The 24,090-nt window shown below is 35.1% G+C and overlaps 1 protein-coding gene across 4 annotated transcripts in view; it reads right to left on the reverse strand.

Moving 5' to 3' along the window:
- The window catches only part of SLIT2 (slit guidance ligand 2), a 322,457-nt gene that overhangs the window by 78,630 nt on the left and 219,737 nt on the right, over nucleotides 1-24,090 (reverse strand). For 2 of the 4 annotated variants that reach the window (XM_039838091.1, XM_039838094.1), the window contains exons 10-16: nucleotides 17,444-17,515; nucleotides 16,883-16,954; nucleotides 10,681-10,752; nucleotides 7,255-7,398; nucleotides 6,978-7,141; nucleotides 5,970-5,993; nucleotides 2,296-2,446 (exon numbers count right to left, since the gene is read on the reverse strand). In XM_039838091.1, the coding sequence (XP_039694025.1) occupies nucleotides 2,296-2,446; nucleotides 5,970-5,993; nucleotides 6,978-7,141; nucleotides 7,255-7,398; nucleotides 10,681-10,752; nucleotides 16,883-16,954; nucleotides 17,444-17,515 (699 nt within the window). The remainder of the gene's footprint in view (nucleotides 1-2,295; nucleotides 2,447-5,969; nucleotides 5,994-6,977; nucleotides 7,142-7,254; nucleotides 7,399-10,680; nucleotides 10,753-16,882; nucleotides 16,955-17,443; nucleotides 17,516-24,090) is intronic. The other 2 variants (XM_039838093.1, XM_039838092.1) reach the window with 2 other exon arrangements.

Consider the following 24,090-nt stretch of genomic DNA (forward strand, 5'->3'; position numbering starts at 1 on the left):
ATAAAATGCTGCCATTCATGACAACATGGATGGACCTCGAGATAATCATGCTAAGCAAAATAAGCCAGACAGAAAAAGCTGAAAAACACATGATATCACTTATATGTGGAATATAAACCTAAAAACCACAAACAAACAGGACAAAAAACCAGAGACTCATGGACATGGACAATAGACTAGTGGTCACCAAAGGGTGGGGGAAAGGGGAGGGAGAATTAGACGGTGTAAAAGGGGTCAAATATGTGGTGACAGAAAGAAATCTAACTATGGGAGGTGAATACACAATGCAAAATATATGTGTGTGTGTGTGTGTGTGTATACACACACACACACACACACACACACATAAATGCCTTACTGTTGAATTGTACACTTGAAGCTTCCACTTTTTGATTATCATGAATAAGGCTGCTATGAACATTCGTGTACAAGTTTTTTTACGAATATATGTTTTCAGTTATTTTGGATATATGCATAGCTGTGAAATTGCTGGGTCACATGGTAAATCTATGTTTAACTCTTTGAGGAACAGCCAAACTGTTTTCCAAAAGGGCTGTGTTATTTTACATTCCCACTGGCAATGTATGAGGGATCCAATTTCACCTGTATTGATTTGTTTGTTTGTTTCTTTGTTTTTACTAACGTTCTAGTGGGTTTGAAGTGTTACCTCATTGTGATTTTTATTTGTTTCCTTAATGCCTAATCATACTGAGAAATTTTTCATGTGCTTACTGGCCATTTGTATATCTTTGGAGGAACGTTCATACAAGTAATTTGACTACTTTTTAAATGGGTCAAGTACAATTTCATTTTTTATTTTATTGTTGAGTTGTAAGATTTCTTTATACATTCTGTATATAAATCCTTTATCAGGTATTTTCTTCCAAGTGCTGATTTTTAAATGTATAAGTTAAAAAATTCATAATTTCTTAAAACACACATATATCCTCTGTTGAAAATAAATTAGATGCTAGTTTCTAATACAATTCTTGATTAATAAGTAAGCCTTCTTAAGGTATTATCATGTTGGAAGACATGATTTGAATTATCATTTGTAGTATTATTGGAAATAAGCATAACTCCTTATATGACTATAGAAATGGAGTTTGGGGCTTTTATTGCACGGTCTCCATGCATTGCTAAAAGTCCTAGGGCTATGAAATAGCTTCATGAATTAACAGGAATAATAATAATAATAAAAGCATCACTATAAATAGAGAAGTTAGTTTCTGTCATCTCTTTGAAAGCATTCCATTATTTTCAATTATTCAAATTGCTTAAAATTCATTAAGTAACAGGCATGCGTATAGGCACAGTGGGAGATAAACTATAAAATACAATCCCTGTTGTCAAGGGGCCATAATCTAGTTGAAGACAAAGGATTACACATGCACAGAAAGACAACCAACTATGCAAAGCAGTTAATGACAAATACCAGATGGTGCTACGCATAAACATCGCTAAGACATTCAGAAAATGATGAGATTTTACTGGGTTTTTCTTGGATTTTTAAAACACTAACATTAAATGTCTTACTTTTATAAATAAAGTCAGTAAAGGCAAACCATACATGGGCACGGTATCTAAATACATGGGCACGGGTCTATAAATGACTCAACAAACGTATTTTAGGACCTAGTCCGTGCTAGGCCCTGTGTTAGGGTTAAAAGTATGAATTGATCACACTCTGTCTTCTCAGTATTTTCTGCTATGCTATACATTGTTCAGAAAAAACTATCCTTTGTGCTTTAATACTTAATAATCATCGAATCCTTCCAGCAGTGTGTCTGTGAGGTAGCAAAGCAGATTAAAAAAAGATTCTCAGATTGAGTTTGTAATTAACAGAGATTAAAAATGGTGCTTCGCAAACTATTTGGTTGCTGTAAAGACTAAACATGTTAAAAATCTATTCAGTGCTTAGAAATAGGTTTAGGCATAAATAATGCTGAAGAAATACATACAAACGAATGCTATTATTAGTAGTATTATTAAATGCTAACTGAATTTTTGAGAGGTAAAATAACTTTTTTAAATTTACTTATTTTGATTATAGTGACAATGGTTAACGAAATCCAGTAAGTTTCAGGTAAAATAATTTTTATAGTTGCATCTTGGGCCAGAAAGGTGAAGGAAGAGAGTTTCTAACATATTCTTCTACAGAGAAGAGTTATGCCATTGTGTGTTCATTAACATTACTGCAATTATTGAGAATAAAAGGGCAAGACTAAAATTCCAATACTTAGATGTGTTTGTTTCCTCCTTCCCACCCTGGATTTTGCTGGGAGATGAACTCACAGTTCTGCAGTGTACTGGGGAACATGGTCCGGGATTTTGGTGAGTTTTTGATTGGAGCAATCAACTGTGGTCCCTTCACAGCGGCACTTTTCAGGGCAAGCCAAATCTGCAAAGCAGTCCCCACTTAATTTTGATCGATAATCTTCTGTACCTATTGAGGATTCAAGCCAAAAAAAATGGAAAAAAAAAAAATACTGAGTCTACAGGTTAGAATGTTTGTTCATTTGTCGGAAGGAAAAAAAGGAAGATAACTATAGATTATGCAGCAGGGAGGCAACTTGGGGGAAATTTGGTCAATGGATGTCAGGAGAGGGTTAAAACAAGGGCTTGTAATTTGCTGGAAAAAAGAGTAACTAGATTCACAGGACAGGAAAACAGTAAGAGAGATGAGCTTTTCACAGCTGTACTTTCTGCTGATCCAGTTATGAGCCATTCTAGCCTATTTGACAGCTAATCACACAATGGCTATTAATTGTGAAAAAGATTATTTTTTCTCAGAGTCAGGAATTTAAAATGTATCCAGTAATAAACATATTCCTATGTATCATTTTAAATTAGGGCTTTCAAGGCAAATAGATGCACTCAGGTTTTTAAATTTTCTATGGTCTTTTATTATTCTCTCCCACTCACGTAATCTTCAGAAATGCCTAAAAAGCCCTCTTTTTTTTCATTTTGATTTTATAAAGAGAGACAAGTAAATCCTGATTTAAGCCTCAGCAGCTTGTCATGCTGTAGAAAGCTGCGTGACGTTCCATGGTGCTTGACGGAACCATGTTTTCCTCATACCTGGCAACCACATGGTTAGATCAAGCACAACAGAAAATCTCGCTACATAATCACTACACCATCCACTAGGCCAAGGGTAAGACGGAGAGGAAAGATGAAGGGAAGCAGGAAAAAAGCTACAGACGTTCTGGAAGTGTGGTACTGTTCACATGACATGCATTCTTCCCGTAGAATGCTTAGGACCATAGTCAGAGTGTAACTACCGAAGATTTCCTGGAAACACAAAGAAGGGGCTACACTGAAGGGCGCCTCCACCGTTCCTTCAGAACTGCAGGACGGAACAACAGCTTTCGGGAACAACATCCGGGAAGAAGTTGGAGGTGAGCTACGAGGACAAACAGAGAAGCTCAAAAGATCTGTGCTTTCGTCTTGAAAAAATTAATAATAATAATAATAAAGGCGCAAAAGATCGAGACTAGAAGAAAGTACATCAGGATTGAAAAGGGAGGGCATTACATTTCAGATCAGACACTTTTACTTACAGCCAAAATGGTGAACTCCTGCAAAAGTAAAGATCACCAAGAAGGAAAAAAAGACAGTAATCCCGATTAAGATTAATATAGGCACATATGTATATATATATAAAATAAGGTCTCTTTCTCCTTTCCTTACTGTGGCAGTTATCAGGGAATGGCATGGTATGATAAAAATCGTCATGCTTTGTAAACTTTTATTAATGGTGGTCTTACAGGAAAAGCAATGGCATACAAGATGCATAGCACAGATTAAGTTCTTGTCAATTCCTTTAAAAGATAAACTCTCTGCAAGACAGATTTTCTTTGTTGTTGTCTGTCATGTCTAGAATGCCATATAGCATGGTGGTAGGCAAGTAACCATGTAAAATTAAGTGAAAACCTAATCATTGAGCTCTTCAAGGACTATCCTCATTTGGATGAGTCTTTAGCTTGTGGCTTGCACGCTTTTTAATAACCTTTCCAATTTACAAATAATGTCACTTAGTTAAAATGGAATCAGAATCTCGTAAGAAGTTTGCAAAGCCGAATATAATGATTTCATTACATTTGGAATTAATGTCATGATTATTTATTGAAAATCTGTTGTATTGTGGTTTAAAAGTAAAACAAGAAAATATTTGGAACAAAGTCTAAAAAACAGGAACACTAGGGGGATATCTTATATTTAAAATAATCTGCATTCAATGCAATGACAATAATGCTTATTTCATGACACCCCTTTAGATAGGCAAAATATTAATTAAAATCTTGGGTGGGGGGAAAGGGAGAAAAGGACCAAAGAATTCTCCTGAGTCCTGACTTCTATAATTATTGTTCTAAATAATATAAATTGAATGATCAGAAATTGACAAGTAAGCCATGATATCTGATATAAAAGGTGTTTTCCAAAACTTATTTTGGCTGCTGTTAATAAGCGGGCAAAACTGTATCAGAATTTATGAAAACAATCTGACTTTTGTTCTTTATTTGGTGAAGACATTATTTTTTAAATCGTTAGTAAGTATATTTAAATGTAATAGATTGAATAATTTGGTAACAATTATATTAACTGCTATAATTTGAGGATTTAAATAATACTAATGTTTCATCCTACAGTTGTGCTGGTGTTTAAAATATAACTTTTTTGGGGTAAGTAATAGCTACCAGATGACTTTCTACTTAATAATTGGGTAAAAATAATGAATTTTAAAGATTGCCAGTGAAAGCTAATCAACTGTTCTTTTCAATTGGTTACTTCTTATGCAGCCAGTGTAATATATAAAATATTATTAATCAACCAAGCTCAAAATAATATAACGAAATCTGTTAAACGTGTAAAATTATTCAAATTATAATTCAATAATGGCAAGCAACACATATCTCCTTAAAATAGAGACGAAACCCAGAGTTCTCTAGAAAATAGGTATGGATTTTTGGACACTAATACTACATAAATACTTTTTAATTTACAGCTGTTAAAATATATTAGAGACTAGGATATACTCAGCAGATGGTAAATGTGGCCAATCAATTAGTACTAACATATATTCTTATATAATAGTTTAAAACAAACAATTCAAGAGGCTTTTTACACAATTGGCAGGCAAGGAAACAGTACAAAAAGATACATATTTCAAAGAGCTAGTTCTAGAAACATCAGCTTTGATAGTGTGAAGATTATAGTGGTAAAACATTTCAATTACTTTTCTAAGAAAGATTTCATCATCTGCCTAAATGACTCAAAACACTTAGGGCTCATGAACTTCTGATGCTTTCGGGATCGATGTCAGTATTGTTTTGGGGGAGTTTTATTATGACTCCAGGTATGCAAGAATGTAAAGTCACACAGTGCAACTGCATGTAAATCACTAGGAAGTTGCTGTTTTTGCACAAAAAATGAAGCAGCAGTAAGCAAAGTCAAGCAAAAAGGAAGAAACACTTTTTTAGTGTAAAACCTATTTTAAAAAAGTAAATCTCATAATTGAAAACACAATTCTGTGTGTTCATAACTGATTTCATGTAGAACTAGCTCCTTGATGACAGAAATGTCTGTCTTTAAAACCAGCTCAATAAGCCATATTTTAAAAACAGGTTGAAAGATCAGATATACAAGGTAAGGAGAGAAAATGATTTAAGTAGAAAGCCATAGGTTCGAACATTTTAGCTACTGTGAGAAATTTAGGTAATATGCCAAAGTGAGAGAAAAAGTTAAAAAAAGGTGGGAATTTAATAACATATATGTTTAACATCAGAAGCTGCATGCAACGGTCAAGTGTTCAGGAAAACAGCTACAAGTGATCTATGCAGAAGTGAATCTATCTACAGAGTGCGCACTGTACTTTCAAAAGCATGCATATCAAAAGTTTAGAAGCTATATTTTATAAGGAGAGGAAAGGGTGTCTGCAGTTAGTCCTACTACCAAGCAAAACCTACCTGGAATGAAATACTGTTCTTTAGCTAAATAAAAAAAGAGAAAAAAAATAGAAGATGCACCTGAATGTCAGCAAGCAGAGATATGAGTTATATTAGACCAAGAATGGACTCAAGTTACTACAGATAATTAAGTGAAAAATGTATATTCACAGCAGTGGCCAAAGTACAATAATGGACAGTGAGTAGTAAATGCATCTAGAACCATGGACAATAACCAGTTTTGTCTCGATATTAGCTTTTTAGTATGAATTAACTGCCGAACGTGAAATACACCTAAAAGAGTTAGGTAGTATACTTCCCAAAACATATAGAATGTATTTTATCACAAGAGAACAGAAAAGATTAGACCAAAGCAAACAGTAAGCTTTAATGAAGTAAGCTTTCTAGTTACTATTAATACAATGCATTTCTATTGAGCTTTTTATATATAAATGTAATATTTTCAAAATGGTAAAAAATGGCCTTTTGGAAAAAAAGGTATTCTCACAGTCCTATTCGAAATAAGAGAATGCAAAATGAAGAAACACAGCATTCTGCGTGAGAAGCGAGGGATCAGATTTACCTCTACTTCTGAGCCTGAGCAAATCATGCAACCAAGCCTCAGTTCACTTTCTCAAGAAATAAAAACATGATTAATTATCTTAAGTCTCTCAGTGAAGACTAATACAACAAACATGAGATTGAACAGGCTTAAAGGCATTCTGAGTTAGCTAAAAGTCCCCTATTAAGTCTGAACCCTGGGAATACCGTATGAAGTATCCAGACATCCTTTTTTCTTGGCCAGTAGCCTATTCATTCTGCTTTACATCGTGTTAAAAAATGTTACATATGAGGGATACATGAATTGTGTTTATACTTCTTTTTATTTTCTTTTCTTTATGAACAGAAGAAAAAGAAATATGATTCTATAATGCTTGGTAATTCAGCTGAAGGCCAGCTGTCTCTAGGTCTCATGTAACCACTGTTTTTGGTGACACAGGGGACATGTCACGTGAAGTGAGAAATTACCTGAACAACGGAATTTCTTGCTTTTGATCTGTCCGATTCTTTTGTTTGCCAGACGCCGAGGGCTGGTGCAGCGGGCACCACTGGTCTCGATCGGGTTGGTATGGAGATAATCCGCCAGCCACTTGAGATGGCAGTCACAAATAAAGGGGTTCTGGGCCAAATGCCTTTCAGAAACACACACAGAACACTTTTATACATGACATGCTATGAACTGAACTCTCGAATTCAGAGTGAAAACAACAGTCATCTACTTTGATCCAAATCTTGATATACATACATCGTTTGAATGGCCCGCAGAGGCGAAAAGGTCCCCTTGGCAATGGTCTGAAGCTTGTTGTCATATAAGGAGAGAAGGTTCAAGTTGTGCAGGTCCTGGAAAGCATCTACCCGAAGGCAGTTTATCTTGTTGGCATTCAACAGTCTGTTTGATCAAACAGTTGTAGAATTAAAGTGCAGCATCTCCTGACTCACCCACAAGATTCTGTCCTTCTTGAGAAAACCCAACCAAGTGATACATTTTTTTTAATTCTCAACACTAATCTTTTAACTATAATAATTTATGTATCACAGGCTGAAGATCTGGGGTTATACCAGATAAAGCAAAGGTTGTAATAAGGAATGTCTCAATCTAGTATCCATGAATTTACTTAAGAAGAACTTATTAAACACATTCCCTGGAAGATGCAGAGGTAGAACAGTAGATCCAGCCTTGGTTGTCAAGGCGATCACAAAAAATGCCATCAAACATTAGTCCTTAGAGCTGTACTATGAAAAAGTTCAGTCTATTCTCAAAACAGAAGACAGAGTGAACTTTCTAAAACATAGATTAGCTGATTCCGCTCTAGCCACACAGGCCTCCTTGCCAGTCTTTTCTGCTTGTAATGTCCTCCCCGTTGTCTACCTGGTGAATTATTCTGCTTCTTTGAGTCTGCTCAACTCTTACCTTCGTAATTCAGCCTACTCCGACCACGCTCTCCACTACTGTCAGCCTCCGTCCCTCCCCATCTCCTAGCACTCTCAAATTCTTTACTGTGATCTACTTTTTCTATTTTCCTAGCTACATATATCTGTACTATATACAACTTCCTTACATATTATGTTCTTGCTGACTGTCATTTGCATGTCTTTTCCCCAAGGGTATAAGCTCCAGACAGCAAGGATATTTTGTTCCCTGACCTTTCTCACGTACCCAGCACATATTAGGTGCTCACTAAAGATCTGTTGTTGAATGAATACTTTATAACCCTCTTGAAGATTGACACCATGTGTTACCATATTAAAGGCCCTCATCCTGCATTATAAATATCCGTTTAGCTTGGTTTATCACAATATCCCACAAACTCATTTTTTTTCTCCTATACTCTATCGAAATTCTACATCAATATTTTGGTTTGGCAAACGTCATTCTCATAGATGTACATGGTTGTGTCTGAGCTTTTCTTCATGCTGGACTCACCTTTGGGAATATACTTGTCCTGCTCCCCACTTTACTCAACCTTATGGGCTATCAAGGCCTCACAGAAGGTCCGACTTTTCCAGAATCTGACTTCTGTCCAACTGAAGTATCCCTTCTTCTAGGTTCCAAAGGAAGTTATTCAGTGTTACTTAGTCTTGTCTCCTATTTTATGTTAAGCTCACTTTGCCCAAAGACAGTTTAGCCTTCTGCGGGCAAGACATTTTTTTAAATATCTTTCTCTCCATCACCATTTAGCTCAGTGCTTTGATACTTAGGACTTTTAACAAATATTTAGTAGCTCGCAAAAACAAAACGAAACGAAACAAAAAACCATGTACTATGTAGTTTGGGTTTGTATGCCTTATTATCTAACACTCGGAAATGTTTTCCCTTTTGACCACAAGAATCTCTAATTAATACAAAGGATTTGTTTTAATTGCTTGCTTTTCTTAGGTGTTCCATGCACATGCAATGCTATGACTTCTTCGTGGTGTTTTCTTTGTTGCAATTTTTTTTTTTAATCTGCCTTCAGAAGCTAAAGTTTTTTGCCTTCTCTGTAGTCTATACAATACTTTCCTAAAAGCTTAGAGGCCTGGTTTGAGGTATGGAGTGATTAATCCCATTCTTCCCCACTCGAGGCCACAACACAAGTCCCTAAATTGTTCCCTAAATTGTCAGCTACCTGAAGAGAGGAGTTAAAGCACAGGACATTAGGACAAGGAAAAGGTGTCTGGGGAGCCCGGAAGACAGTGGAAGAAGGTGCTGTTCTGAGTGTTTTATATTTACTTTAAATAGATGTGGTCCAAAAATTGGGAGAAAAAAGTTATTGGACACTAATTCATTTTGTTCCTTCTATTTACCTATACCTCTTCTCTCTAATACCTCACCTGTTCAAGCAGATCTAAGATGCTTAACCAAGTTCTCACCTAGTTGTAGAGAAATGATCATAAATGAGCCTTACTATAGAGATAAAACATTAGCCTGAGGGAACGTGCATAGAATCATTCTATTAAAGATCAGAAACAATATTTGCTATCTGTTGCAAGGGTTAAAAAAATAATTTGAAACCTAAATAAAGTCATTAGATAACTAAGATCAACACTTATCATGACTCACTGGTCTGTGGGAGAGAGCAATGGAGCAAAATGGAGAATACTGCTCATGATAAGGGTGAATGCTGTTTTGCTAACAATTTGCTTCGCTTTTGTGTGTACGTGCATGAAAACTGGGCTGTGATATAAAATATGATTCTGGATGATAAACTTAAAACATGGATAACAGGATACAATTATCCCTGTTTTTGAGCATATGAACAGACGTTTCCCAAGAAAGAAAAAATATCTACATTTGGGAAGTTTGTGGGATTAGGAATAATTTTTTTATCAAATAAATGGTATGAGCCCCAATGCCAAAAAAATGCATATACCCCAAAGGGAAGATAACATTGTAAATTTAAAATTTTTAAAGTAGACTATGGACTAGCTGAGAGAAGTAACTACATCGTACTCATCTCTGCGCCCGCAGCGGCCAGGCCAGTGTGTGCCCTAAAAAGCATACTTTTACTGTTTGGTGATTTGAACAGAATTTGATGATCCAACAGCAACCATCTTAATATGAGCATATTTTTTCCAATTTCCTTTTCACATAAGCATTGAAAATAACACCTGGGGTCAAGTCTTATGCTTATAAAAATGTATAGTAAATACTTATTTTGAGACAAAGGAGAAGTAGCTACTGTCTAAGCAAAGTGGTCTTTAAAGACATAATCCAGGGATTTACAGATAATTCTCTTAGTAAGGATTAGTTTGAGTGTTAGTGCTGTGTTTTGGCCTACTGTACACCATCTTTGTGCTAGGGTATGTTATTCCAGAACTGTTACTCCTGCAAATTCTTTGCATAAAGGTGGATAAACATATCGATATGTCTCTCTCCTTTCCAACTGTTGTTAAATCAAACCACAGAAGTTTCACAAAGGACAGGGATTGTAAAAGCTTTAAAAGACAGAGCAGCCAGGATGTAAACACTCATGACGGGGGAGAGAGAAAGGCTAGGGGACAACTTTGAAGCGTTGTCTCTTCAAAAAAATAACCATCAACAATTTTAGCTCCACTATGTTAATCTTCTCCATTTCAATAAACTATGTCATTTTGGGTCAAATTTTTCTGAAGCTTCCATGAAAATATGAGATGGTACACTGACTAAAATATAATATTTGGTTCAATGGATTAGAAACAATCAAATACTTACAGAAGCTGTAAGGAAAACAATCCTTCGAATAAACTTTTTGGGAGTTCCGTGATTTTATTTCCATAGAGTACACTAAAAAACATAATTTAAATTAAAAAAATCAGATACCAAATCAGCATAAGAAATTCTTCTCACATATATCCGTATTCAGGCATAGAGTGGATTAGCAAGTATTCCATAAAGATGTGCACTTATGACAGAAAGTTTGGAAAATATAAAGAAACAAAATTTAATAAAATGACCATGATTCATAATTCATTGCCTTTTGACAGAAATGTCCACTGCGAAATTGTCATGTTTTTGTATACACACACACACACACACACAGAGAGTTCATATGTGATGAACACATATTGTATATAACAAAAGCAAACCCTAGATGTGGAATCCATTGCTTATTAACGGGATGAGTTTTGGGCTTATTATATTGGTAAATAGCAAAAGGAATTGAAGTTTTAAACATACAATGTGTATGCCTGAGAAATGTAAGATCTGTGAAGACAGTGATCATTAATGTTAATACGGAAGAATTTTTAAAATTTATGTTCCCCAAAGAAATATAAACAGGAATGCATCCTCATGGTACCCACTTCTGATGAGGCATTAAGTACAAGGATCATGACTTAATCTTCTCACCACACTTGGCACCTAGCACAGGTTTTGGATTGATGACTAAACTTCGTTTGATGAGTGAAATGAAGAAATATATTAGCAGAGGCACAAATTAAGGATTAAGGGAACAAAAGGGTGAAATGAAGGGATCTTAATTTTGTTTAGAACAAAATTTTTCCTCAGAAAAAGTAGAAAATCTTTGGATGGCAAATGATTTGCCATCCATAGTTAATTTGAAAAAAATATACATATATATTTTTATATATATATATTTTTTGTATATATATATATTTATATATATATATACACAGATATATACATATACACACACACATACACACACACGTTTTACATTCTTTACAATGAGTATATATTATTTTTGAAAATCAGAAAAAAATTGGGAAAGAAATAAATAGATGTCATAATATCTGAAGAAAAAGTTAAAATGAGAATCTAAATAATATGTTTGTTTGGTAGCAGTACACGATTTCTGTTTGGAAAGGAGGAAAATATAAGAGAGATAAATAAGAGTAAAAAAAAAGCCATTCCCTATTAAGATGTCAGTGAGAGGTGGACTATATTATAAAATATGAAGGGAATAAAGCTTGGTGCTATATTGTGCAAAGAGACATTCTGTTTGTATAGATTCCAGTGACAATTATATAGAATAATATAAAAATTAATTTGTGTAGATTATAGATTTTTTTAAAAGGTAAATCAGTTACAGAAGAAACATTTTTTTTTTTCTAATCAAACAGAGAAAAGAATTCTGTATGGTCTGGGTCAAGGTGGTAAGGGAACTAAGGGAGAGTAAAGCAAGAATAAATATATGTTTCAAGGTCAAGCATAAGAAAAGAGGAGGCTTCAGGAACACAAATGAACAGATGAAGATGGCATCAATTCAGTTCAATACCGTCGATCAGTTCATTCAACAAGAGATATTGTACACTTACTCTGTGCCAGGAACTTTGCTAGGTTCTAAGCTTGGTGCCTGAATAAACTGAATCCAACTGTTATCTTTCGAATGTCTATCATTTGCCAACGTCCCAGGCACTGATATGACTGAGGTGAATAAAGTACGACTTGAAAGAGCAACCCAAAAGAACAGTTTTGCATACTGAACAATTTTGAACCCATGAAAAAGGAAACAGGATGCATATAAATTGTGGGAGACCCAAATAAGAATCAAGGGGCAGATAATTTAGTAGGTTGTTCATTTGGGACTTTCACTTTAAAGGTTTGCTCAACTAGCAATGAAAGGAAGACTAGCTAGGAGGTGTGTCATATTTGTATTGTGAAAATATTTTTTTCCAACAAATCATTCTGATTTTAAGGTCATGTTAAAAAATCGATGTTTATTGGAAATGAGACAATTTGGATACCTGGGGCTGGGGAGAGGGGTGGTGGAAGGAGGAGATCACACAGAAGGCAGAAATTCCGTCTGGATAGGCAATATTAGATATATGAACTAAAAGTCATAAAAATATAATAAAGAAATGCTCAGAGAAAATGACGGGAATGAGACCTCTCTACAAAAAGAGGCAGCAGTACTAGGGATGTGTATATTTTTCTTACACATGGTGGGATCAAAATGATAGCAAGAAAAAAGGAGTTAAAATATCAAAACTCCATAGACCAGGACAAAGAAGTTGGATGAAAAAGAATAGTGCCAAAACCTATAAAACCGAGGGAAAGACATAATCATCACATAAAGAGATAAAGTGCAAGAAGGCCAGTGAGAATTTGTGCTATACTCATAAGAGGGAAAGAAAATTTAAAAAGAAATTGATAGATGAAAATAAATTCCGACAAAAAGAAAATAAATACGTGAGGGATTTGGATAATATACAAATATCAAGAATGACAAATTGAGTAGTTTCTCTACAGTTTCTTATACATGACTAATACTCAGCATACTATATACAGCGTACAGTTATGCTGATAGAGAATAAGGCCACTCTTGTACCTGCTCCTAGAAGGAAGACTGAAAATTCTAAGCCCAGTTTCACCCTCATGAGTTTCAATCGTAGGGTAAGAAGATGCAGGAACCGCCGGTGGCCAGGCTTTGAATTTCTCTGCCCTTGCTGGAAGCCAGAACGCCTACTGAAGAAATGAGTGTCCAAAATAGAGCCCTATAAGATGGCTATCATGAAAAAGGTGCTATGGGCAGGCTTTATTATCCGAATAAGTATCAGAGAGCTATACTTATATATTAAAAACAATGCATAATTGAGAATTAAAACCCTAAGCAATTTTAAAGAAAGTAAAGAGAAAGCAGAGGTTTCTCATAAAGGTTATATGATTAACCACACGCTACATTGCTACAACTTCTCAGTTATATGAAAGGACGTTTCCAACCAGTAAATTAGGAAAAGTAAAAAATGTTTATAGACCATGCTTAATATACTAGTATGCTGAATTCTTAAGAGATTATTATTAAATATTCTAGAATAAAAGCCATAAAAAGCCCAGAGGATAAAATGATTCAATAGATGCATGTATTCTAAATGATATTTTGTTAATAATTTATAATATAGTAAATTATATAATTAAAGATGTTAATGTATAAATACAATGATACATAGTAATAATGTGTAGTTCAACAAATATTGATGTTAATAGAGATAAATAAGTGCTAATGCAAATATTTAATAGGAAAGACTTTAAAAACATTCGTCAAATCAAGTTATTTTCTCTAAAATATACTATTACGGTAATTAAATCATTTAAGATTATTTTTTATTGAATAAGATGCATAGAAGTATTTAGTATTATACCACTTTTCAATATTTTAACTCCTTTAGCAAATGCAGTGATTACACTAAACTGGCTATACACTTGAGTACAGTTCTTGAAAGGCATGTAAGAGCAATCAATGTGCGTAAGTAAAAACTTGGTTCGGAAATGGAAGTGTCGCTGATTTGCATGGCTGTTGCAGTTATCTACATGTTTCCAAGTCACCTCACCCTTCTCTGGGAAACGTGAACTCCTGGCTCACTAACACAGGTTCCAACACTACACTTTTCCTGTGGACCTATCTTTCACCGTATTTCATTGCTCTGTCTTCACGGTTGCACCCTAGACCTTACCACGGTCAATAACTACACCTTCTTCATTATTTCCATTTCACCCATCTGCTCTCCTCTAGGCACTCTGATTTTTCTCTTGCTCTTCTTTGAAATACGCTGCATACTCCTGCCTCAGGGCCGTGGTATTTAGTGCTTCCCTCTGCCTTGAAAGCTCTTTCTCCGCCTATCTGCACAGCTCACTCCCACCATTCACATCTTCAGGTCTTTGCCCCACATCACCTTCTTCGGAGGCCCTCACTGATCATCCTATTTAAAATTTTAGCTCTCCTCTCCCCTGGCTTCCTTTATCCTTTCTCCTTTCTTTATTTTCCTTCAGAGCACTTTTTTTTTTTTTTAATCATCAGATATATTATCTCTTTTGACCAGAAACCACTTGGTCAACAACCAGGATCACTAGTCACCTGCATGACAGAGAGCTCTTTGCTCACTCAAACATCCCCCAGAACCTTGAATGGGGCCTACGATGCTACAGGGTCCTCATAAATTTCTGTTGAAAGTATGACTGTGGTAAAATAAAAGAAAAAGGCTATTGTAAATCTGGATAATTATATACTTTGGCGGTGGGTGGGCGGGTGGTAAATAAATTAATCTTTGGAAGGCCAATTCAAAATCTGAGCACAATGAGGAACATGATACCAGCTACCACACACGGACTGTCTCTGAGATAGCACATCCGTTTCACTCTTCCCTGATCTACGTGTTTTACAGCATCACAGGATATTATGTGGGATTCCACTTCCGGAAAACAGTTCCTCTTCTTCCATGTCCTGCTACGTTAGGAACTAGAAATTACACAGTGACTTAACTCCCTGATTAAAATATAGTTCCACAAGGACAGATAATACTTTTTTTTTTCATAGTTTTCCAAAAGAACTGTGTACATGAGAGCTCTGATAGTGAAGATTAGGATCCAAATTCAGCAAGTAGGTTATTTTACTATTTGCCATTAGTTTATTATAGTTGTATAGATTAGCACATAGTAATTTATAATATGATCATTAATTATCACTATATTTATTAATAACTATGATGTCATTATTGTGATAAATAATAATGTTCCATGTATTATTTATTTTTATCAGTTAATTCTCACAACCATAAGATGTCACTTAACACTATTAAGGCAAGAGGGCTCAATAGTGAACTGCAGCAAGCTGGTATAAATAAGAATTCTCTAACCACTTCTCTCTCTTTTGACACTTAATGGTTATCTTTGAGGCATAGATACTTTAAGAACTAGGAATCAGTAGTTCGACTTTCGTTTTGTCCTTTTTGTATGGCTGAAAGGGTGTCTGTATTTACTTTGGATAGCATTACTCGCCAGAATGGTATACACAGTACTTTCTGGACAACTTGGGTGATTTCACTGAGTCTTACATAAACTTTGTTATTTTAGAACCTGACAGCTCGCCCTGAGTGCAATACATGACCACAGTCTACATTTTCTGCCAAGTATTGTTCTTCCGGCCTGGGACTTCCTCTAGAAAAACAAAAAGCAAAACAAAACAAACAGAAATGAACCCAAGCAGATACTGCAGATGGAGTGATGGTTTCATATTTCCTGTCTTCAAGAAAACTGTGGTTTTCTGAGCAGACCAGCATAGCAACCTGAACGCCCATGTGCCCACATGAGTGAGTCTGTCTCGTTTCCCCTCAGTACCAGTGAGTGTCAACTGTTACAGAGACCCCAGGTGTCTGTCTAGTTCTCACACGTGTGTATCTCCCAGGATCTTCACTGGCTACAATGAACTTTTGAAATTCATATGAGCTCAACAGTAATTTATATCAATCAGAGCTCTTTTCTAAGCATCGACAACTTAAAATTACATGCCAGTTTCTATTTTCAAACTTTAAAATTTTAAATAAAGATTACTTGATGGACTTCTGAAGATTTTTTACAAGTTTAAAGGGATAATAACAGCCTTTACCCATTTATTTTAGAACCACTTTATTTTACACAGATCTCCCTGAAAGTCCTTTTGATATTAAAAAGCCATCAAACTTGCTTATCTTTGTACTTTGAGAGATTAAAGCTGGTTCTTTTAGGGAAGCGATAAAGCAAGGAGGTGAGGGGCTTCTCCCTGGCCATCTTCCACTGTTCTCTGCACGACTTCACCCAATGTCATTCTAAAGGGGACTGATATTGTCCCCACAGACCGTGGCTATCGGCTTAAGGATTATAAATACAACATTGGCCAGAGCACTCCCAAATAAACATTTTCCCTTTATTTCAGAAACAAAAGTGTCGAAAAAGGGGATCTTAATCTTGCTCTCTCAACAGCAAAATTATCAAGTCCTAAAACAGATACTCCTAAGAATGGCTGATTTTAGTGACAGGTAGCGTTCCTCGATAAAAGTAATTAATGATTAATAATAACTAATATTATCAATAATGCATAATCAAAAACCATAAAGAAGTATTTGTTTTAGATCCATTTATTTTTAAGAGCCACGATTAGTTCTGTGCTCTGCTTCCCTTCCACGATATGGCCAATACTTACAGTGAGTTCAGAGAGCGCAGTCCTTGGAAAGCATCTGGAGCTAGTTCAGAGATCTGATTATTGCTCAGGTCTCTAAGATCAGAAATAGGGTTAGGTTAGATGAAACAGAATGTCAGCGAGATTTACTGCAGGAGAAAGCTATTTATCGCCTTTACATGCTGATTTTGCATCTATCGATACACATATACAATTTACAACATAAAACATCTGAAGAATCCTAAATTAAAAAAAAAAAAGAACCCTTTTAAATCAATTGGCTATTTTCTTAAATTATTACAAAAGATGCCATGTCTTATTTTTGAGAATTGATCATCTAAGATTTGTCTGCATACTGTATTAACCACACACATTCACAATATGATAAATTACAGAGAACTTAAAAATATTACATAGTTTAGCTATTAACATTACAATATTACAGAACTAGCAATCAAATAGTCACATCACTCAGTATTTAAGCTGTCAAATACCTGAATATTCATACTCAAATGGGTGTCTTTGCTTGGTCATGACCTGCATAATTTTAAAAATTACATATATTTCAGAATATTATTCACTCACATTCTTCTAAGCTTTTTATATGGCGAGAAAGCTCCAGGAGGGATGACCTTGATTGAGTTCTGTTCCAGACGTCTGTAATGAAAAAATTTAATATTTAAATGGAAACATGAGCTCTCAGATACATTTAATTCAAGCCTAGAATTCATGTCAAGATGCACAGCCGATGCTCTTCATGAGAAATATTTTCTTTTTTTTCAAAAATGACTACTGAAACTGATTGTGCTGTGCCCTAACCATGGAGCAAGATCAGGAATAAAACCCAGGCAATTATAAAAACAATTAAAAAATCCCAATTTTTAGGTATTACATGTCATTAATATTTAAATCTGGACTTTGTATAAAAAAGAAAGTACCTTTAAGAGACTAATCTGGGAGTACGTTTTAAATAACCTCAATTTCAGTAAGAGCGACGCACAGTGACACTGAATAGATATGTGACGTGTTTTAGAGATAATTATAACTCTTTCACAAAGGAAATTATTGTCGAATATTAAATTTTACAAACCTTTTATGCTCTCCACAGAAAGTGTATTATAGTTTAAAAAAAAAGTTGTTATACTCAGAAAACTTTGAAGCTTCTTAGAAAGGAAAATCTTAAATTCTAAATCTGTTAAGGGCTATACGTATTTTCAGTAAGACTGGACTCTGTTGATTCATTATGTGACTATTTCATGCGAAAACCACCGCAGCAAAGTGCATTCAAACACAACCGAAGTATTTTTATGATGCACTAAAATCAGAGAGATGAAAATAACTGTCCCACCTTTTCTACTCTATGGTTCTACTGTCAGAGAAATACAGATTTTCCCCACCTGGTTATGAAAGACACAAAGAAACAGATTTCACTAAGTGTTTTTGGTAAATATTTTAGTCCATCAAAAAATGGTGCTTCTCAGCCTCATATCGATCCATATAAACATCCTATTAAATACACAGTTCCCATGCCCTTCCCTTCTTCTGCTCTATATCCCGGAGAGATGACTCTGTGAACCATCTGCCAACTTGCTTTTGTGAAACTTGGCCAATGAGAAGCACTTAGCGGGAGACTGAGGGTAGGAAGGGAGGAGAAGCCAGGATAGTGTCCCTCTGTGCCTCAGGGGATGTCCTCAGCAGGGTCTCCTCTCCTTCCTTGTTTCAGCTCTGGCTGGGGACACCTCATGCCTTAGTACAACATCACTTTCTTCTTAGGTCACTGCAGGCCTGTTGTGAGGGGGCGGAGTGCGGGGAGCTGCAGGGAAGAATGCAGCTTTCTAATTTCTGTGTCGCCTACAAGTGTTTAATTTATTCCTCATATTAAATCCCTTGACTGAAATACCTGGCATGAGCTCTGTTTTCCAATCTGAATTTAAAAAAAAATATATATATATATATATATATATATATATATATCTACATACATACATATGTAGATACATACATATGTAAATATGTATATATATTCATGAATAAATATTGAGAATATATATTCATTACATATGTGTCATATTCACTGGTTCATTTTTATTTAATGTTGGTAATTCTTTAACATATGTTATTGTTTAATGAACATCAAATCGAAACAAACAAAATATCCCTAGGATGTTAAGTCAAACGACCTAAATTTTGGTCTTTTCTGATACAAGAGTCCTTTCACACAACCATGTTTTGCATGTGTTTATACATAAAGATAAAAATGTATAGTTTCGTGATTAAAAGTATGAGCTTATATAGACTTGGATTAAATTCTGGATTTGCCACTGATTAGCTTTCTGGTCCTCAAAAAGTTACTTTGCTTCTTTGTGTCTCAGTTCCTCTTTTGGAAAAATGAGGAAAATAAAGCCTACTATAAATGTTTTGGTAAAAACTACGAGATGTAGAAAAAAATGTTTTTTTCTTTAACAAAAAATGATAAAAGAATAAAAATATGGGAATATACAAGCGTATATATGTACTCACACATATAATATATAGGATTATATTATAAAATGTCCACAGCACGTATTAGACACACACATACACACAGAGATTATATAAATGAATAAATCCGATTTCCTCTCTAGTATGAAATAAATATATGTGATTCCAAACATATTTTAAAATAAATTAGCAGTACAGATTTGCCGATAACTCAGTAACTATATAATAAACACATATACCCATACGTCATTCATATGGAGGCTGAAAAATATATATAATTGCAATTTTCATGATCAACATGGTTAAAATACAGCATTTTCTCTAACTTCGAAACTGTCTTAGAAACTCAAAAAAGTTTTTACAGCACCGGTAAAGTATAAGATTGGACTGATTGTGTCTGTAACATACAGCCCAGATGCTGATTATACACGGTAATAAAACTGACAGTTCTTTGCATTTTCCCCATCTGCTTTTAATGTAAATGGCAAAAACAGCTGCCAGAGAATAGAACATAGATTTACTAGGGTGAAGGGGAGGGGGGAGTGTGGGATGACTCTAGCTTCTGAATCTTGGACTGCCCAGTGTAGTCAAACATTCTCATCACAGGTAACGCGGTCCAGCATTTGAAAATACTCCTTTGTTAGGGATTTTCTTTCCAATTACATACTAATTCTAAAATAAGGACTTTCTATTTCTGGTACGTTACTTCTAACTTTAGTAGGAAATATATGCCATTGAAATCCTTCATATATCCCCACATTAAATGACCCAAGACTACTGTAGACTATAATATTATTTGTTACATAGCCACAGTCTCTAGAACTTGAGTTTAATAAATATCTTCAGCAGCTAAGTGAATATTGGCCTCGAGAGGGACATACTCTGCATATAGCTAGCATTTTTGCCTGAGGACTGTGCCCATACTAATTGATTATCAGTCATTCCTTCCTTGGGATAAATTATTCCTGAAAATTGTCCATTTCCTTAACCTTATTTTATTTTTTTTCATTCCAGGGTACATTCCCCTGAGTGTAAATTCAATTGATGTTTTCATAGCAGAAATAACTCTTTTCCCATTAGGTCTTTAAGTATTTAAAGCAAGACAAAAATGTGTATGTATTTTGTGTGTGTGTCTGTGTGTGTGTGTTCCTACTGACTTCATATTTCAGGCAGTGATCTTTTCAATATTAAAATTTTCATGCGTCCATTCAGATGGATGCATATTCAAATGCAAAGATACACTCAATACACACAATCACCTGGTTTAGATTTAGAGGAAAATTTAGAGGCAAATGGCTCACGATTTTGGGGTTACAGAGTATAGATTCATAATGTCAATAACACTGTTTTCGTATTTGAATTTTCTTTAGCGATCCAAGAAAGAAAAACAGAAATTCTGGTGTTTTGTTTTTCATCAATAACTAAAACCTTGTGGACGCTTACTATGAGTCAGGCACTAAACTAAGTCCCCCATCTGGTAATAATTTTAGTTTTAAAAACATTATGCAAATTATCTTACACATCGCTTATCTAACAGTATTACTCAATGAGTGGGTAGCAACTTGCATTGTCTCCCACCCCTGCACTGAATTATTGTCCAAGTTATCCATTATATTTCTCCTAAAGTTTAGATAACACTGTGATTACTAATGGAATTTGAATTATATAAACGTTAAACTTAATCATTCTAGCTGCTTATATAATCATAAATCTCTAAGTTAATTTCTAAAACTACAATTTCATTCGTCCGAATGAATACTACTTTGACTATGCCCTCGCTGATGGGTATTCATTTTTTTCCTGTAGAAGGTTTTACAGAAATACCACAACTTCACAAGGGTCACTCCTTGGAATAGCCTCCCATCCCTATTTGCTGCAAAGCTTGCCTTCATCTTGCCTTAGAGAGACTGTTGCTATCACTTTCTCAGTGGGATCCCTTCCTACAAACTACTCTCTTTTCCACGATAAATCTAATCATGCTACTACCCTGCTCAAATTATCTCTTGTACCCTATTGTCATCAGGATAAGTGATTATTCAAGAACAGGCTTTTGCTTTATGTTCTAGCATTTGAAAAAAGTTGTAATTTCTCAAAGATATTCTACCTCTCACTTTTCTGGGATTTTGCACACGTCTAAAAAGTCCCCAATTCTTCTGTCTGCAAAACACATCCTCATATATGAAGATTCCTTGATTCTCCCAGGCAAACCAAGGCATTTCTTTCTCTGGGATCCCTGTGCATATATGTATTTTATTACTTATTATATAGTTTTTAAAATTTCTATTTGTGTAAAACCTCAATTCTCTGCAGTGTAAACATTTTGAAGGCTGAAACTGTGTCCTTTCGACTGTGATGTCTAATGTAGAGTCGGCACTCGAGGGGATGGGTGAAAAAGGTAAAAGGGATTTTATAGATGCATGCGTGTGTGTGTTATTGATGATGTGTGTGTGTGTGTAATATGTAGGAATTGTAAATTACTGGTTTAAAATTTTAGAGGAGGCAAATGCGTAAATAACATGCAAAAATGGTGTAAACATAATGGGAAGAGTGTTTGTCCAAACAAAAAATGGAGGAAAAAGATGTATTTTAAAAGTTATATTCAGTATCATAACATAAATAAAGGCTGTAATCAGAGATAGTATTCAAGAACTAGTCTTATTCTCACTTCTTTATAATTATGCATGTGAATGATTCAGAGGAAATAAAACAAAGAGAATTACTCCCTAACCCCATCCCCAGCCTCCATCGTGAGTCTCTTTGAAAGAGCTTTCTTTAAATACTGGGAGAATAAGAGCGGTCCAGTGAGTTCACGCAATAAAGTGACTTTCCTTTACCTATCTGAATAGTGCAGCCAAAAAAAAAAAAAAAGCTATTATAATTTCTGAGAATTTGCAATCCATCTCAGAAAACATTGAAACAACACTCAGTGTTCTGACGACATTGCTACCATCCTTTCCCTTCTCATAATTTAAACTTTTCCCCGATCATCTTCCCTCGAACAAATCAAAGAAAGACTTGTATGGCTCCCAGCTTCCAAGCCCTAAAAGAGGCAACCAAAAGTAAAGACAGTAGGATACGAGAGTAAATGAGACATTCTAAATTGTTACAGCTGATGTTCTTACTAACTATTCTCCATGATTTATGGCATTTCTGTATAATCGTTTGAACAGGTGATATGCCACAGGAAATCTATAACTAGATTGAAGAGAACTAAATGTCTACTTTCCAGCAATCCATCACAGCATATTTGAAATTTTATACCTCAAAACGTAATTTAAGAAATTAATTCCGAGGGTTTGATATATAAAGAATCAATTTGCTGTTAGTGATTTTGTTGCCATGGGTCAGATCACATACAGACGTGCCTCAGGCATTCTATCTGTATGAAAACCACCAGCAGGGTTCAAGGTGGCAAAGTGCTTGGAAGAGCCTGGGAGAGCGTCAGCTTCTTTCTTTTAAACCGAATTTTACCTTATGTTACACATTCTAGTTCCCCCCTGTATCTTCATTAGTTCATATCCTTTGTCATGTTTTTCTAGATCCCCTCTTCCTGCCCCAGCACTGTCCTCCTCACCCACATTACACTAAGTGTTGGAGCAGAAACAATGAGGAAAATGGACATGGCTCTGCCCTCGTTAAGCTTGTAGTCCAACAGAATACTTGACATTGATCGAAATACCAAGGTATCAAGTTAAACTGTGATAAGGTCTATGCAGACAACATTTAAGAGGACATGACACAACCGAACAGAGAATAGGAAAGATGACGATAGAATAGTTCTAGATATAAAGTAATATGAAACAATGCTCAATTTTGTAAGCATTCCTATACCTTAATGTCTTTACGCTCCTCTATGTTCTCTTCATATGTAAGTTGCTTAAAGTTTCTCATGTCCTGTTTCTCTGAGGATCAGTCAGCCCCTGATTTTTTCAGTCATCCCTCCTACACTATTCCAATGAGTGACGACACGTCTATCTTTCTTTGGCAGCTGGATCGAGGAAGGAACATAGGCTTTGGAGTCAAATAAATTTAAGATTGAGGCCAATTTAGCCACTTCACAATTGAAGACTCCCCCCTTTTAAAAAAAAAAAATCAAGATTTCTTAACTGTTTTGAGCCTCACCGTTTTTAATAGCAAAATGAAGTTGTTAGCCTTTCAGGGATTTGAGGCAAATGTCTATAGGCTTCATTCCAGAGGAAATATGACATTAGAGAAAGATGTCTAAGACATCTGTAAGAAGACCGAATTAAGTATTATATCGAAAGAAGAAGGGGACTTATTAGATACTGGTCAGCCTAGAACAGAGAGAAAGGAGCTCTCAGATATATATAGAGGGTAGAATACAAGCTAGTATTGAACAAATGAATGTTCAATATTATAGCCCCATTTTAGCCCACTCCATTAGACATTCTATTCATTAATTTTTCTTTTACCGATTTTATATTTAAAAAGCACCATTTTCTTTTTGACAGGGAGAGCATGAACTGTTCCTTAAGGTTTTATTTTTCAATTTTGTTTAATACGGCTCTATCCTTTCAGAGATAAAACTGCTCTAAATGTTTAATTTTTAAGTTATCCATTCATTAGATATTTATTTTAGATTTAACAAGTGCCTACTGTGTGACAGGTGCTAGATTTGTTGCTAGGTATTCGATAGTGGTTAGAACAGAACCAGTTCCTGCCTGCATTAGAGCTTCTATTTTAGTAGGGAAGACAGATGGTAAAAAAATAAATTTGTGTGTGTGTGTGTG

This window comes from Pteropus medius, unplaced genomic scaffold, assembly GCF_902729225.1.
Source record: "Pteropus medius unplaced genomic scaffold, Ma_sr-lr_union100, whole genome shotgun sequence".
In the NCBI taxonomy this organism is placed as follows: Eukaryota; Metazoa; Chordata; class Mammalia; order Chiroptera; family Pteropodidae; genus Pteropus; species Pteropus medius.